Below are 16,586 nucleotides of genomic sequence, written 5' to 3' on the forward strand. Positions count from 1 at the left end.
ATTGGAAGCAAAAGCACCTGCACTTGAGGAAGTTGTATACTTAACTCATGCAACAAATATTGTATCCAAGTAAGCTCAGCAACACCATTAGCAAGAGCACGGTATTCTGACTTAGTGCTTGCCCAACCACCACTTATTGCTTTTTTGAAGACTAAAACACAAGATTGTCACCAAGAAACACATATACAACCCCCCCTAACCCCCCCACCCCGTAAAACGACAATCATCAAAATTGGATGCCCAATCAGCATCAATATAACCAAACAAGGTCTGATGAGAGGACGGTTAAATATCTTAGTACCCTCTTGCAACCTTTCTAATGAACATCTGTAGGACACTACATAAATTGACTCAACTTGTTGACAATAAAGGACAGTTCAGGTCGAGTAAAAGTCAAGTACTGTAAAGCTCCAATAGTACTTCGAAATGTAAACACATCCTTGAAAAAGGTGCCAATGTTCTTAGCTAATTGAATGCTAGAGCTTGCTAGAGTAGAGATTGTCATGGATTCAGCCATACCGATTTTGAGAATAAGGTCATTGATATATTTGGTTTGAGATAAGTAGAGTTCAAAAGAATCTCTCTATGCTTCAATACCAAGAAAAAAATATAGTGGTCCTAAACATTTTAAAGAGAAACTGTTGTCAAAGCTGTTTAATAAAAGCATGAACAAGTTGAATGGTTGAACCAGTGACCAGAATATCATTCACACAAAGAAGAATCCAAAGAGTACCAAAATTATTTGTTCGAAAGAAAAGAGATGAGTCCATTTTTGACCTTTGAAACCCCCATTGAAATAAGACAGTAAAGACCCCGATCATACCATGCCCATGGTGCTTGTTTGAGGCCATAAAGAGACTTCCTCAATTTGTATAAGTGATACAGCTTAGTAGGATCTTCAAACCCTGGAGGTTGACACATATAAACTTCTTCCTCGAGGACCCCATTGAGCAAGGCATTGTTGACATCAACCTGGTGGATTGATGAAAACCTCTTGATATGGCAAGGGAGAGAACTATTCGTATGGTCGAAGGCTTTATAACTGGGCTAAAGGTCTGGTCATAATCTATACCTAGGTTCTGATGAAACCCCTTGGCCAGCAATCTTGCTTCGTAACAGTGTACAGAACCATTGGCTTTTTTCTTTAGGTTGAAGACCCACTTGTTGCCCATGACATTGAACTTTGGATTAGGAGGAACCAAAACCCATGTTTATTATGGTATAAGGCTTGGATTTCTTCTTTCATAGCTTGAGACCATTCTGGCAACAATAAGGCTTCCTTAAGAGTTAAAGGTTCTCATAAATGCAGGTTGCTTTGTTCACAGTTAAAAGTTTTCTTCTTAAGGGACTCAATTTTGGAGCAGGTTATCATTGGATGAATGGAGCCAGTTGGTTTAATGGGTAGGTTAATTTGGAGATCAATTGCTTTGGCTTGTGGGTTAGCTAAAGGTAAATCTAATATGGATTGTGGCAAATGATGAGATATGGCGGGTTCAAGAGAGGAATTCGGTGGAGAGGTGGAATGAGATAAATGAGAATTATTGGATGGGTGTTGTTCATTTGGTGGGGTCTTGTTGTTAGAAAACAAAAGTGATGAATTAGAAGAATTACCTTGTGAAGAGGTGGAGTCGTCATGGGAAACTACACCTGTAGGCAACCTTGAGATTAGTTCACCTGATCAATGTGGGAATTTAAAGGATTAAAGGAAGGACTGGAAATGGATAACTCTAGATTGGACCCACTATTTTTAATTGAGGAAAAAAAGGAAAAGACAGCTCATTAAAAATGACATTAGAACTAATGTATGTTTTGACAGATGATAGGCTTTGACAAATATATCTCTTGTGAATGAGACTATATCCAATGAAGACACATTTCTCAGTGTAAAAGGAAAATTTTTTATCCTTATATTGCCTTAAAAAAGGATAGCACTCACACCCAAAACATTTTAAAAAATTAAAGTCAAAGTTTCTTTTAAGCAATTTTTGGTATGGTGATTTGAATTTCAGCACTTTTATAGGAAGCCTATTTATTAAAAAACAAACAGTTTCACAGGCATGCCACAAAAATTTTTATAGTAAAGAACTATGGGCAAGTAATGAGAGGGCAGTTTCAATAATATATATATATATATATATATATATATATATATATATATATATATATATATATATATATATGTTTTCTTTCAATTTTTCCATTTTTATTATGGGTGTGAAAACAAGGATGTTGAAGATGTATTCCAAAATGAATGGATAAATTTAGAAAATGTCGAAATTTTCTACCCCAATCAGTTTGTAAAGTTTTTATTTTTATCTGAAATCAGTTTCAACTAGTGCCTTAAATTTCAAAAAAAATATTTAAAGCTTTAGATTTTAGTTTCATTGGATAAATCCAGGTGAACGTGGAAAAATCATCTTCAAACGCAATATAATATCTAAACCCCTCACTAGACAAAACAGGAGCTGGACCCCAAACATTAAAATAAACAAGTTCAAGAGGAAAGTAACTTTTGGAATTTGAAGCAAGAGCAAAAATTCTATAGTTTTTGCCAAGCTAATTTAGCAATAATATGTAAAATATAAAACGAAAGATGGCCTTGTAAAATGCCATACTTTATTTGAAGACGATTCAAAACTAAATAGAAAATTTGACTTTTGATTCCTAATGGTCTCATCAAGGATTGAATTCTCCTTTCCTTGAATTTTAAGCAAGTGAACTTTATATAAACTGTCTTCAAGATTGCCTTAGAGTAAAAACCTCCTCATAGCATTGTCCTTAACATACACAAAATAATTATCAAATTCACTAATAGCATTATTATCCGCTGTAATTCTTGCAATGCTTAAAATATTTCTTTTGATGTAAGGAACATGCAACATATCTTTCAACAAATTTTTCCAATGGGTAAATGAAAATAAAAATTACCAGTGTTTTTAATGGACAGGCCTTGGCCGTTACCCACAATCAATCTGTTTGTTCCATTGTTTCTGACTTGTTCTGAATATTATTCTGCTCTCCTGCCATATAGTTGGTAGCTCCAACATCTAGAAGCCAATCTGCACCTGCCACAATGTCTGGTGATGAATAATAAGCAGAAGCATTACCTATATGTGATGTTGTTCTGGTATAGGATTGATCAAATCTGTGGCAATAATCTTTTACTACATGACCAACTGTTCTGCATAATTGACAGTAAATTGGTCTAGAATTCCCACGCCCCCTTCCTTTACCATCACCATGACCTCTTCCCTGACCAGTTCCACCATCATGACCAAAATATTCAAATTTCTGGCCACTTGTTTCTTCTTACTAGATCGATCAACTATTTTGGTTTTGTTTGCAATATTTGCAGTTGGTGCAATGACAAATATAACACTTTGTAAACGCATCTTTTGTCCCATCAGTAGTGCCTGAACGTCATCAACATCTAAAAGTATAGGTTAAGAATTAATATTGGGAATTACAACATCTTACTCAATAGGAATACCTTGAAGGAGATACATAATAAACTCATCATTAAGGACTGGATGACTCGCAAGAGCAAAAATATTTGCAATCTATTTCATCTTGACAAAATAGGCACTGATGGACAATGATTCTTTCTTGGTTGACTGCAATTGGAGCTTTAGCTACATCAATTTTGCTCTAGAATGATTGCCGAAGAGCTTTCCAAGTGATGTCCAAAGCTGGAATGAAGTATGCTTCACCACTGCTGTTTGTACATTAGGTGAGATGGACTAGAGGATCCACCCAAGCAATGCCTGATCAAGGCAACGACACCACTGGTAGTCTCGATTTGGTATCAACTATGGTGTGGCAGTGCTAGCTTGCTCGAGAGAGACATCTTTTTTAATCGTTTTTGGTGGAGGTTGTATATCTCCATTGATGAAACCTCCAAGATTACTCCGAATGATTGCTGATAGTATTTGAGATGCCCATAGGGAATAATTTTCATTGTCAAGCTTAATTGAAAAATTATAATTGGGTAAGGTTACCTGAGAGAGATCTGGTATGGTAGAAGATAGAGGAACGATTGACATAACTTTTGCTTTAGGAAGCTCTGATACCATGAAACAAAACAGGAAAGCAAAGCTCTGTTATCATGAAGCAAAACAGGGAGCAAAGTACGTGAGCAGTATATGTTTTATAACAATTGTATAGATATATATACACGTGAAGTACATCATAACTGATATAAAACTCTAATACCGTTAGGCAAAGTATACACTGTTGTATATATCTCTAATAACTCTAGATAAACAATAACATAATTTAATAATAATCCTAACAAACATAATTCTTAAAATGCTTCTCTTCATCTATTTCACAGACCATAACTCATGATTTTTGTCATGTACTTATGTTAGGTCTTTAATTTCGAGACACTAGTTGTTTCCATCTTCTCCCTCTTTATCATCTACTTTCGTGAAACCCCTAGAAGAGATTGTACAGAGACCTTTGGTCTTGTTATTATGCCAGCAACTATTAGAATTGTTCTCTTATCTGCATTGTCCTATAGTGTGGAGGTGAGATAGTTTGATTTTAATAATGTCTTCCTTATTGGCAATTTACATGAAGCTGTTTACATGGTCCATACACAACGCTTTGCTGATTTTGAATTTCCTGCTCATTGTATGTAAATTGTCAAGTCTTTGTATGGTCTCAAGCAAGCTCCTTGAGCTTGGTTTGAGAAATTAAAGACGCTTCTATATTGTTTTGGTTTCCAGAACTCACAAGCTGACACTTGGTTCTTTATTTTGAAAACTAATTTGGCTTATGTCTTGATTTTAGTTTATGTGGATTGCTTCTTAATTATAGGCAATAATATATAGTACATAGCTCAGCTTATTCAGAAATTGCATTCCATCTTTTTTCTCAAAGATTTAGGACCTTTAAACTATTTTCTTTGTGTTGAGGTTACTCAAACTAGTTCTATTATAACTTTGAGCCAATTAAATATATTTCAAACTTATTGAAGAAAAACTAAGATGGTGCTCGGCCAGTTTCTTCTTTCATGATTTCCAACAAAAAATTGTCTTAATATGATGGTAATCTTTTCATCGAGCTTGTTGTTTATAGGAGTACTATAGGGGTCTTATAATATTTGTCCCTCACACATCCAGATATTTCAGATTATGTCAGCACGCTTAGCCAGTTTCTTCAAGCACCTACTATTGTTCATTGGGATCCTTGTAACAGAATACCTCGACATTTGGAAGGAACTCTCTCTTATGGATTGAAGCTAACAGCAAACAAAATTCTCCATGTCCAAGTTTTTGCTGATTCTGATTGGCTGGTCAGTAGTATTGATGATCGTAATTTTATAAACGACTATGATATTTACTTTGGAAGTAATCTAGTTTCTTAGAGTTTCAAGAAACAATGGGTAATGGCTCGATCAAGAAGCACAACAGAGTACTGGGCTTTAGCTCATATCCTCTCTTCAATTTGTTGGTTACAAAATTTGTTGAAAGAACTTCAGTTTGATATAAATTGTCCAATTGTGTGGAGTGACAACACTAGTGCGGTGGCTTTAGCTGCTAATCCAGTGTTTCATGCTTGTGTGAAGTGCATTGAAATCGATTTACATTTTGTGAGAGATAAGGTGATTGAAAAATACTTGGATATAATATATAATAGTCCTTTGAAAAACAAGTGGCAGATATATTCACTAAGCCGCTGGGTACAACTTGATTCTTATATCTTAGACAAAGGCTAAATATTATAGATAGTAATGATTAGTTTTCTTGTGGTTCTTGGAAACTCTTGTATTTGCATGGTGCAATATGGTAGTGGTCTATCAGTTGATCTCTGTAAGCTTGAAGAACAAGTGTAATCTATTGAATGAAGACAAAGGGAGAAGAAGACATTTCTTATGCAGGGTGTTTTAGTCACATGTGCTTGTCAGGTGTTTTTTTAATTGTGTGGCTTAATTCTAAAGGTCATGATGTTCCGAAGTGGGTTATTTGCATTGCACATTGTTAGTTAAAGTGAAAAACTAAACAGGTGTAATTAGTTTAGTGTTAGCCATGTGGCTCTCATTAGTAAATGGCCGTTAGTTTCGTTGAGTCGATATGGGATTTTTTAGTCCTTATATTTAGTTGGTTAGAAAGCTTATAAGCAAGTTTTATTTTTTTATTGAGATTCAATAAAACAATGACTTTGACTTTTCTCTTTGTTCATTAGCTTCAGCCTTTGAATTTCTAGGGTTTTATTCTTCTTATCACAAATTAATTTCTAATTTGATTAACATAAAATTTGAAAATCGAGGAAATTGACTAGTTTTCTCATTAATCAATTAATCGACTTTTTTTTTACTCATATTATTTATGAATTGAGAAAATTAGTTAGTTTTTTCAATTTTTAAATTTTCGTTAATAAATTTGGAAATCAATTTGGAGATTAATGAACTAATGTGAAACAAATTATAAATTGAAGATCTAATGTAAATTTTCAAGTTTGAAGGCCCAACATGCACAAGGTTGAAGAAGGTGAAAGCAATCTTAGGTACTTGGTGTTCTGTTTTTTGTTGAAAATGATACTCGTTGTTTTTATCAAAAATTGTTAACGGAAAATGTACAGAAACATGAAGACTCTTTACCTATTTTAGGTCTTTGTGTGTTCTACATGATGCCTCAAAGCTAATTAAAGACGTATCTAGTTGAACCTTTAAATTAATTTTAAAGGTCCAAATATGATAACAAATATTAGTTTAAAGGTCTTAATTTTATGTCTTTTTTATTTATTTATTTATCGTTTTTATGTTTCCATCTTTATTTATCAATAAATATGCTGTCACCTTATTTAAAATTATTATTAAAAAATAAAATAATTAAGCAAAAATAGATGAGTTGATATTCCTAATTTAATAAGTAAATGGAGACAAAAGATTTTCATCTTTTGATTAATACTAATATATTAGAAGTCTCATATAGAATGTAACAGCCCAGACCACCCGCATCAAGATATTGTCCGCTTTGGGCCCGACCCGCACGGTTTTTATTCTTTCGGACCCCAGAACAACGGTGGGTCACAGGAAAAGGCCTCTTGAAGGGAAAGGTATCTACACGCTTATAAGCCATGCTTCGTTCCCCTTTCCAACCGATGTGGAATGTTACAATCCACCCTCCTTAGGGCCCAGCGTCCTCGCTGGCACACCGATCCGGGTCCGGCTCTGATACCATTGTAACAACACAGACCACCCGCATCAAGATATTGTCCATTTTGGGCCCGGCCCGCACGATTTTGCTCTTCCCGACCCCAGAACAATGGTGGATCACAGGAAAAAGGCCTCTTGAAGGAAAATGTATTCACACGCTTATAAGCCATGCTTCGTTCCCCTTTCCAACCGATGTGGGATGTTACAACTGTAACAGCCCAGACCACCCGCATCAAGATATTGTCCGCTTTGGGCCCGGCCCGCACGGTTTTGCTTTTTCCGACCCTAGAACAACGGTGGGTCACAGGAAAATACCTCTTGAAGGGAAAGGTATCCACATGCTTATAAGCCATGCTTCGTTCCCCTTTCCAACCGATGTGGGATGTTACAATCCACCCTCCTTAGGGCCCAGCGTCCTCGCTGGCACACCGATCCGGGTCCGGCTCTGATACCACTGTAACAGCTCAAACCACCCGCATCAAGATATTGTCCGTTTTGGGTCCGGCTCGCACGGTTTTGCTCTTCCCAACCCCAGAACAACGGTGGGTCACAGGAAAAGGCCTCTTGAAGGGAAAGGTATCCACACGCTTATAAATCATGCTTCGTTCCCCTTTCCAACCGATGTGGGATGTTACAATCCACCCTCTACTGTAACAGCCCAGATCATCCGTATCAAGATATTGTCCGCTTTGAGCCCGGCCCACACGGTTTTGCTCTTCCCGACCCCAGAACAACGGTGGGTCACAGGAAAAGGCCTCGTGAAGGGAAAGATATCCACACGCTTATAAGCCATGCTTCGTTCCCCTTCCCAACCGATGTAGGATGTTACAATCCACCCTTCTTAGGGCCTAGCGTCCTCGCTGGCACACCGATCCGGGTCCGGCTCTGATACCACTGTAACAGCCCAGACCACCCGCATCAAGATATTGTCCGCTTTGGGCCCGACCCGCACGGTTTTGCTCTTCCCGACCCCAGAACAACGGTGGGTCACAGGAAAGGCCTCTTGAAGGGAAAGGTATCCACACGCTTATAAGTCATGCTTCATTCCCCTTTCCAACCGATGTGGGATGTTACAATCCACATTCCTTAAGGTCCAGTATCCTCGCTGGCACATCGATCCGGGTCCGGCTCTGATACCACTTTAACAACCCAGACCACCCGCATCAAGATATTATCCGCTTTAAGCCCAGCCCGCACGGTTTTGCTCTTCCCGACCCTAGAACAACGGTGGGTCACAGGAAAAGGCCTCTTGAAGAGAAAGATATCCATACGCTTATAAGTCATGCTTTGTTTTTCTTTCCAACCGATATGGGATGTTACATAGAATGACTTGAAATTTTCAAAATCGAAGCAGATTATGTGTATCATCTTTGAATTTGCTAATATTTGTGATTAAAAGAGGAAGCAGCACCCAATTCAATAAATTCATCAAGCCTGCAAGGGTCATAAAACAAATTCAACTTCCTAAAAATCTTGGGCTTGGGTAAGATTTTGAAAGATAGTTGATATTAATATTTTGAAAGATAGTTGATGTTAATTTCTTTTGGAACTTGATTAATGTATTCAAAATTGATAAAAATAACAATTATGCAATATACAAAAGCATAACTTTTTATCGTTAAAAAAAAAAAAAAAAGTAGTAGTAGTACTTATTTTTAATTTTGACGAACCTAGCTAAAATTAATACACGATATTTATATATAAAATATTTAATATTTAATTATGAAAGCGACTTTATTAAAAGCAATTTTGTATATCCTTTTAATTAAGGTAAAATATGAAAATAGTTAACAACTTTTAATTTCCAATTAACTTAAAACTTTTAGAGACAATGGTGCGTAATTCAACATACATATGTATATACATACATACATAGGAAGATTTTTTTTTTTTTTCTTGCTAAGAATTTATGCATGTTATCGTCATTAAGATGCTATATCTGGCCATGCTCTCATTTTTTTAAAATAAACTCAACATATATATATATATATATATATATATATATATATATATATCTATATACACATACGCACATAAGAAGATTTTTTTTTTTTTTCTTGCTAAGAGTATATATCTGTTAACGTCATTAAGATAATATATATGGTCGTGCTCTTATTTTGTTAAAATAAAGTCTTTTTTTTTTTGTTTTTTTTGGTTCTTCTTTTGGTTTTGGTTGCGTCCAATAAATTCAATTAATGGACCCAATGTGCTATGTACACACCAATTTTTTTTTTCTTTTTTGGTAATTATGTACACATCAATTACAACATACAATATCCACATGCTACCAAAATAAGTTGTGATTTGATGTATAGCTAAGTATACCAACGACTAAAGATTTTAGTATCACTTTGAACCACTACAACTTTCCACGTATTTTCTTATCCATGAACTTAATTTCTCTTAAAAAACAAAACAAAAAGGAAATAGCTTAAAAAGAAAAAGTGCAAGACTGAACCGATCGAGATTTGAGTGTGACATCTGAAATCGAATTCGGCCTCGTTTGGTATATGGCTTCTCAAATATTACTTCTTGTTTTTAATATCCAAAAGCGATTTTTGAAAATATTTAAATAATGTTTTGAAAAACTTTAGACATTGAAAAAAATTTCTAACTAAAACTAGTAAAACGTATATTTTTAAAAAGTTTTTATGAAAAAGTTCAGCATAAAATATCCTAAATAGGATGTTAATCAATAATAATAATTAATATATATTAAACCCCATGGTAATATTTAATTAATACAAATTATATCTATTAGTATTGGTGAATAATTATTAATAAAACTTATATATAATATGGTAGTTTAAATAGTTCTTATTAAGTGATTTATTTTTGAAATCAGTATAAAACTAATATAATTAAATGTCTTTAATTAATTTTTTTTTACATAAATTAATAATCGTTATCAATATAACAAATAATACAACTTTAATTAATTACAAGATCATGACAGATAATAATACTATTTAATTAAATTGAAGGATCTAACTTTAATCATAGTAAATACTGCACATGAGCGTTAGATGATAAATATCGTCTACCAAACTCAAGAAAAAAAAATTAATTAATATATAAAAAATAATATTATAAATACCAAATAAATATACAAAATATGTATCAAATACTACATATTAATATTTTATTACTTAATATATAATTATAATTTAATTATAAAAAGATAACTGTTAAAAAAAATTTTAAATAATAAATATATTTAAATATTAACCAACTAAATACTAATATATAATATTTGATGAACATATTAAATTTATTTAGCATCCTAACATTATTAATGTATAAAACACTTTGTTACCTACAGAATTGTTATGAGTGTCAGTGAGGCTGACCGTCTACAACTTTTTATGAAGGGACCTTATAAAATACACATGCCGTACTGCACCTAAATTTAAATCAAGTCATCATTAAATAGTCACTTAATTATATATAAAAAAAAGAAAGAAAATCTTTATCTCCCTTTTTCTGATTAATGACCATTGATCTCCTGCATGTGCGGAAATCAATTAAGATTTAAGAACAATTTTGTAGACAATGAATGACTTAATTTACTAAATTCGTTTGGTAAGGTATGTTTAATATTTTATTATTATTATTTATTTAATGCAAACAGATATATTTAATCTTTGAAAAAACGTTGTATATAATATAGATTGAAGTTTGCAAGTACGCGAGTCATTTGAAGAAAAAAAAAATTGATTCATTTTTAAAGAAAAACCAAAAATAGAAAATATATAAAATAAATCAAATGACAACTAATTATTTATAAAAAAGAAAGTGACAACGCTAATATACAAGTATGAAACTATGAAGATTTTAAAAATTATTTTGTTTAAACCATAATTCATGGACACGAAAAAGTTGGCAACTGGGTTATTGGGGAGGACACAGAATGGGGAACAGATCATATAATATGTACAACAATACAACATGGAATGGGGACATAGAATGGGGAACAGATATTTTTACAGAACATATATATATATATATATATATATATTTTGGTGAATTACAAATCGTGTACTTTGGATTATACAGCGTAACATCGACATTCATATCGAATACTTACTATTTTACTGAAATAATTTAACATAGAAATTTACTACTTCAAGTAGTATTTTATTCTATACAACATTTCGCAATCTTTTTTTTTTTCTTTTTTAACCCTTTCTTCTGCCTCTCTTTTTTTTTTTTTTTTTTTTTTGTATTAACTAAAAAGTGGAATTTTAGCACCAGCTATCCCAGATGGAACTTTAAAATTATTACCAATGGTCAATGCCATCTTAATTGATCCAAAAAGATTGAAAACTAAAATGTGTGTATTTAACCGGCTTTCAATTGATAGGGCAAAAATTATTTTTTATTACCCTATGGCATGTGAGCTAACATTGTTTCATTTGTTTTATAATTTGGTTCACTTATTACGTTTATTTAAATTATATTAATTTATCAATAGATGAAATAATGAAATAATAACACATTATTGTCTCTAAAATATTCATATATTTGTTGGAAACAATTATAGTTCTTTTTGAGACGGTTCAAATGGCAACTCCTATTAATAATAATCATTGTTTTGGATTCAATCAGGTAGGTTGGAGTTAAAATTTTCCTCTTTGGTTAAAAAAAGTAAGTTAGCATAAAGTGTGGGTTTTATCTTAATGAATGAAGTGTGGGTTTTATTAGGAGTTAAATATGTTTAATTTTATGCTGAATGAATAACATGTGGGTTTTATCTTATGCTTATCATTTACATTAAATTTAGAGTTATTAAAAAGTGTACTTATTGTCTAGGCCCTCCATTTAATATTCTATGGCCTACATTAGCAAACTATAGTACCAACTGCTATAAACAGGCTGGATTTATTAATTGATTATGTACATAGTAATTCTTTATACTCACTTTTTAGTATATAAAAAGAGACTTTGGACTTCCAAATAACACTTGTATAGAACTTTCTTCACTAAACACAAAATTATATACATATAAATATATAAATAGTTCTCTCCATATTACCCCAAAAAAATAAAAATAAATAAATAAATAAAAAATAAAAAGAAAGAAAAGAAAAAACTCTCTCTGTGGCCATGGAGTTCATTTTCATGTTGATCTTTCTAATCCCACTACTCTATGCAATCTTCCATCTCTGCAACTTGCTTCTAAAATGGAGAAACTCATTCTGCTACATGCTAGCCTATCAATGCTACAAACCCTCCGACGCTGAAGCTAGAAAGCTCGACACAGAATCCTGCGTCAAAATAATCCTTCGGAACAAGAATCTCGGTCTGGAAGAGTACAGATTCCTTCTCAAGACCATGGTCAAGTCCGGACTCGGCGAAGAAACGTACGGTCCGAGAAGCATCATCGAAGGAAGGGAACAAAACCCTTCTCAGGTGGACTCTCTTTCCGAGATGGACGACATATTCTTCGACACGCTCGACGGTCTCTTTAGAAAGACGAAAATTCCTCCGTCGCAGATCGACATTCTCGTCGTCAATGTCTCATTATTCTCTCCCATGCCTTCCCTCTCATCCCGTATCGTAAACCGGTACAGAATGAGAGGCGATATCAAGACGTTCAACCTCTCCGGTATGGGCTGCAGTGGCAGCCTCGTCGCCATCGATCTCGTCCAGCGTTTGTTCAAGACGTACAGCAATTCCAACGCCATCGTCGTCAGCTCGGAGTCTCTGGGACCGAACTGGTATTGTGGCAAAGAAAAGCCGATGATACTCGCCAACTGTCTCTACCGATCAGGAGGATGCTCCATGCTTCTCACGAACAAGCCGAGTTTGAAAAACAGAGCTATACTGAAACTGAAAAGCGTGATCAGAACACACCGGGGTTCGTCCGATGAAGCATATGAATGCTCTTTACAAGTTGAAGATGAACACGGACAAAGAGGTTTCAGACTCACCAAAAAGATAGCAAAAGTTGCAGCCAAAGCTCTCGCTATGAATCTCCAAATGCAAGTACGTAGAGTTTTACCATTGAGGGAATTGATTTACTATGTTGCATTTTCTCTTTTTTGTCAAAGTAAGAAATCGAATATTCCTAGCCATGAAACTGCAGCAAGAGGAGGCTTGAATCTTAAAGCTGGGATTGATCATTTTTGTGTGCCTCCAACTGAAAATGCAGTGATTAATGGGATCGGTAAAGGTTTAGGACTGAACGAGTATGACCTTGAACCTGTTAGAATGGCACTTCACAGGTTTGGTAATACTTCATCAGGTGGGCTTTGGTATGTTTTAGGTTATATGGAAGCAAAGAAGAGGTTAAAGAAAGGAGATAAGATTTTGATGATAAGCTTTGGAGCAGGTTATGAATGTAATAATTGTGTTTGGGAGGTGGTGAAAGATTTGGATGATAAGAATGTTTGGAAAGAGTGCATAGAAAATTACCCTCCAAAAGATGTGATAAACCCTTACGTGGAGAAGTATGGTTGGATCAATGATGAGTATTTGAGCTTTGTTAGGTTTGACTAATTAATAAATGGGAGATTATTTATTTTTGTTTGTTATGATGGAGGAATCTATTTTTCTTAACTTTTTTCATAATTTGTTGCAATTTTGGAATATTGTAACTAAACAATAGCCGGAAAAACAATGTCCATGAGGATACATCTGATCTTGAACCTGAAATGTATTTTTATTTTTTGTGAAAGTGAAATTTATATGATTTTATTTGAATGATATTAATTTCTATATGATATATATATATATATATATACACTTTGTAACTTATCGCAAAGGCGCAATAGATGTACATAATATATATTAATTGTTGAATTATTACTAACTTAAAATTAAATGTAAAGTTTTAGAATTTATATATGGTAGTTGAATATGATATTAGAACTATATATGATGGAGGTTTTGAGTTTAAATTTTGAAATATCTCATATCAAATTACATATATATGTATGAAAAAATATATGTAATATATTATTTTTATATAGTATGGATTCATAAATTAAATTTGCGTATGTATGAAAAAAAAATGGTTTTAGAAAAAAAAAAAAAAAAGGTTATCAAGAGATTACTTATAAATAACGATTTTTTAAAAAATCAGCATTTTTAATGTATATCTATAATTTAAAATTTTGTGGATGCTAGCAATGTAAATCTATATATATATATATAAAGCTCTATAATAATGGATTACATTCATAAATTAAATTTGCGAATAACGATTTTTTAAAAAATTGATATTTTTAATGTATATCCATAATTTAAAAATTTGCGGATGCTAGCAATGTAAAATCTATATATATATATATATAGCCCTATAATAATGGATTTATGGCTCCCATATTATGAAAGTGATTAATATTCAATTACATGTAATTTATAGAATAATTGTGTATATTTTATTTTTAAAATGCATATAATTAGGTCTGCACTTATTGTAGCAAAATTTTATATGTATGTACATAATCATTTTCTACTAGACAATGTCTTGTTTTTCATGTCGCCCAACCAACACTGCAAAACATGTAATATTTAATTTTCATTTCGAATTACACGTAATTAAGTAACATTTGAACAACATAACTCGCCCCACCTTGCCCAGTAGAATATTTTCATATGTATATATTTATAGAATTTGTTGTTAATTCTTTACCGGTTAATTCTTTACCACTTAAGCTATATTTGATCTAATTTAACAATTTAAATTTGCAACTAATTACCATAAGAAAGTTTTAAAAGCCAAATATTAGGATTTATGTAATAAATTCCGCACATGGAGAAGAACTACTTTTCGTACTGATTAAAAGCAAGCAATTGAATACACGTAATATTATAAACTACAAGTCTTCCTGTTATAATGGACGTGGCCCCACATTATAATGGATTTCGGTCAATTATACATAATTTATAAAGATATTGTATATATTTTACCTTTTAATATTATGTAATTGGGAATTCTATGTTTAATACAGAATTAATATAAATTTTTTATTTTTCAACTCATCAAAATTTAACATTTAAAATTATATTTATTAATTAATTATTAGATTCTATATATTTGTTTTTTCTAAATATTATTTTATAATATACCATTAAGTTGATATTTAATATTTTTTAAAATTTTAAATAATAATTGATCAATATTTTTTAAAGATGAATTTTAATTTAATAAAGTGATATAAATATTATAATTACTTGATATGGCTGATTATATAGAGATAATTCAATAATAAAAACTATTATTTATTTAGATTTAAATCTTGTCACCTTCCTATCAAAAATATAATATAAATATAGAAGAAAACATTGTCCTAAATTTTCAAATGATTAATTTAATAAAGTGATATAGATATTATAATTACTTGATATGACTCATTATGCAGAGACAATTCAATAATAAAAGCTATTATTTATCTGGATTTAAATCTTATCACCCTCCTATCAAAAATATAATATAAATACAGGAGAAAATATGGCTCTAAATTTTCAAATCATTATTATGAGTTAAAATACAAAAATCAATTTCAAAAGTCCTAATTAATAATTTTCTAAACATAAGGGAGCTAAAGCGATAACTTTTCAAACCTCGGAAGTAGATCTGAATGAACTTAACTATCAATGTGCTAGTAAATGGGTTCATAAAACACAAATTTTAACTAGAGATGGGACCATAAACATGTATGTACGAATCGTCTTATTGATGCGCATGGGTCCATTAGGCAAAGTTGCAAAGGTATGCCCATTTATAGTTATTTTATTAAATTAAAATCAATAGTTAAATATACTTTAATATGTTTAACTTGTAAATTTTATAATTTATGTCCTTAATTTTTAAAAATAACAAATTAAATTTTAAAATTTTCAATTTGTAGCAGATTAATTCAATCTTCAATTTTATCAAACAAATTAGTTACAATTATATATAAAAACTCGTTTCTAATAATGGATCAAAAGCAGCATAGATTGTAAGAAAAAAAAAAGGATATTAATTATGAGCAAAACTATTACTAATTTATTTAACCCAATTGAAATTAAATCAATTTGAAATAAATTGAAAATTTAGTATCTAAATCGAAAAATTTTAAAAATAAAAAATATAATATTTATAAACATAAATTTGCTACAGTGGCATGCGTGGTAGGCAGGGCAATCTTTCAACATGAAAAGACTATTTTTTTCACATAAATTATATATTGGTCTTTTAGTGTTAAAAGATGCTTATGTCTTGATGAGTGTACATGTCCATTATAGTGGGACCATACACATAATATGTACATGTCTCCTATGTTGCCACGACCGACAGCTTCTCCCCTATGTGTGAGTAAGACTAAGTTTATGCATGGAAGACTCTTTTTTTTTTCTTTTTTCTTTTTTTGGGTGAATAAATTTTGCATTAAAGAGTTCCAACTACTAAGGTGGAGAACAATAATAAATGACT

General features: G+C 32.1%; 1 protein-coding gene across 1 annotated transcript; it reads left to right on the plus strand.

Moving 5' to 3' along the window:
* Window positions 1–12,145: 12,145 nt before the first annotated feature.
* Window positions 12,146–13,798, plus strand: LOC107413576 (3-ketoacyl-CoA synthase 19). The gene has a single exon (XM_016021561.4). It carries the CDS (start codon window positions 12,269–12,271, stop codon window positions 13,661–13,663), a length of 1,395 nt encoding a protein of 464 aa, XP_015877047.3. The 5' UTR covers window positions 12,146–12,268; the 3' UTR covers window positions 13,664–13,798.
* Window positions 13,799–16,586: the final 2,788 nt, after the last annotated feature.

The sequence above is a fragment of the Ziziphus jujuba genome, chromosome 8 (assembly GCF_031755915.1).
Source record: "Ziziphus jujuba cultivar Dongzao chromosome 8, ASM3175591v1".
Classification (NCBI taxonomy): domain Eukaryota; kingdom Viridiplantae; phylum Streptophyta; class Magnoliopsida; order Rosales; family Rhamnaceae; genus Ziziphus; species Ziziphus jujuba.

Coding starts and splice junctions, on each gene's coding strand:
- LOC107413576 (XM_016021561.4), top strand. CDS start 12,269: ATGGAGTTCATTTTCATGTTGATCTTTCTAATCCCACTACTCTATGCA.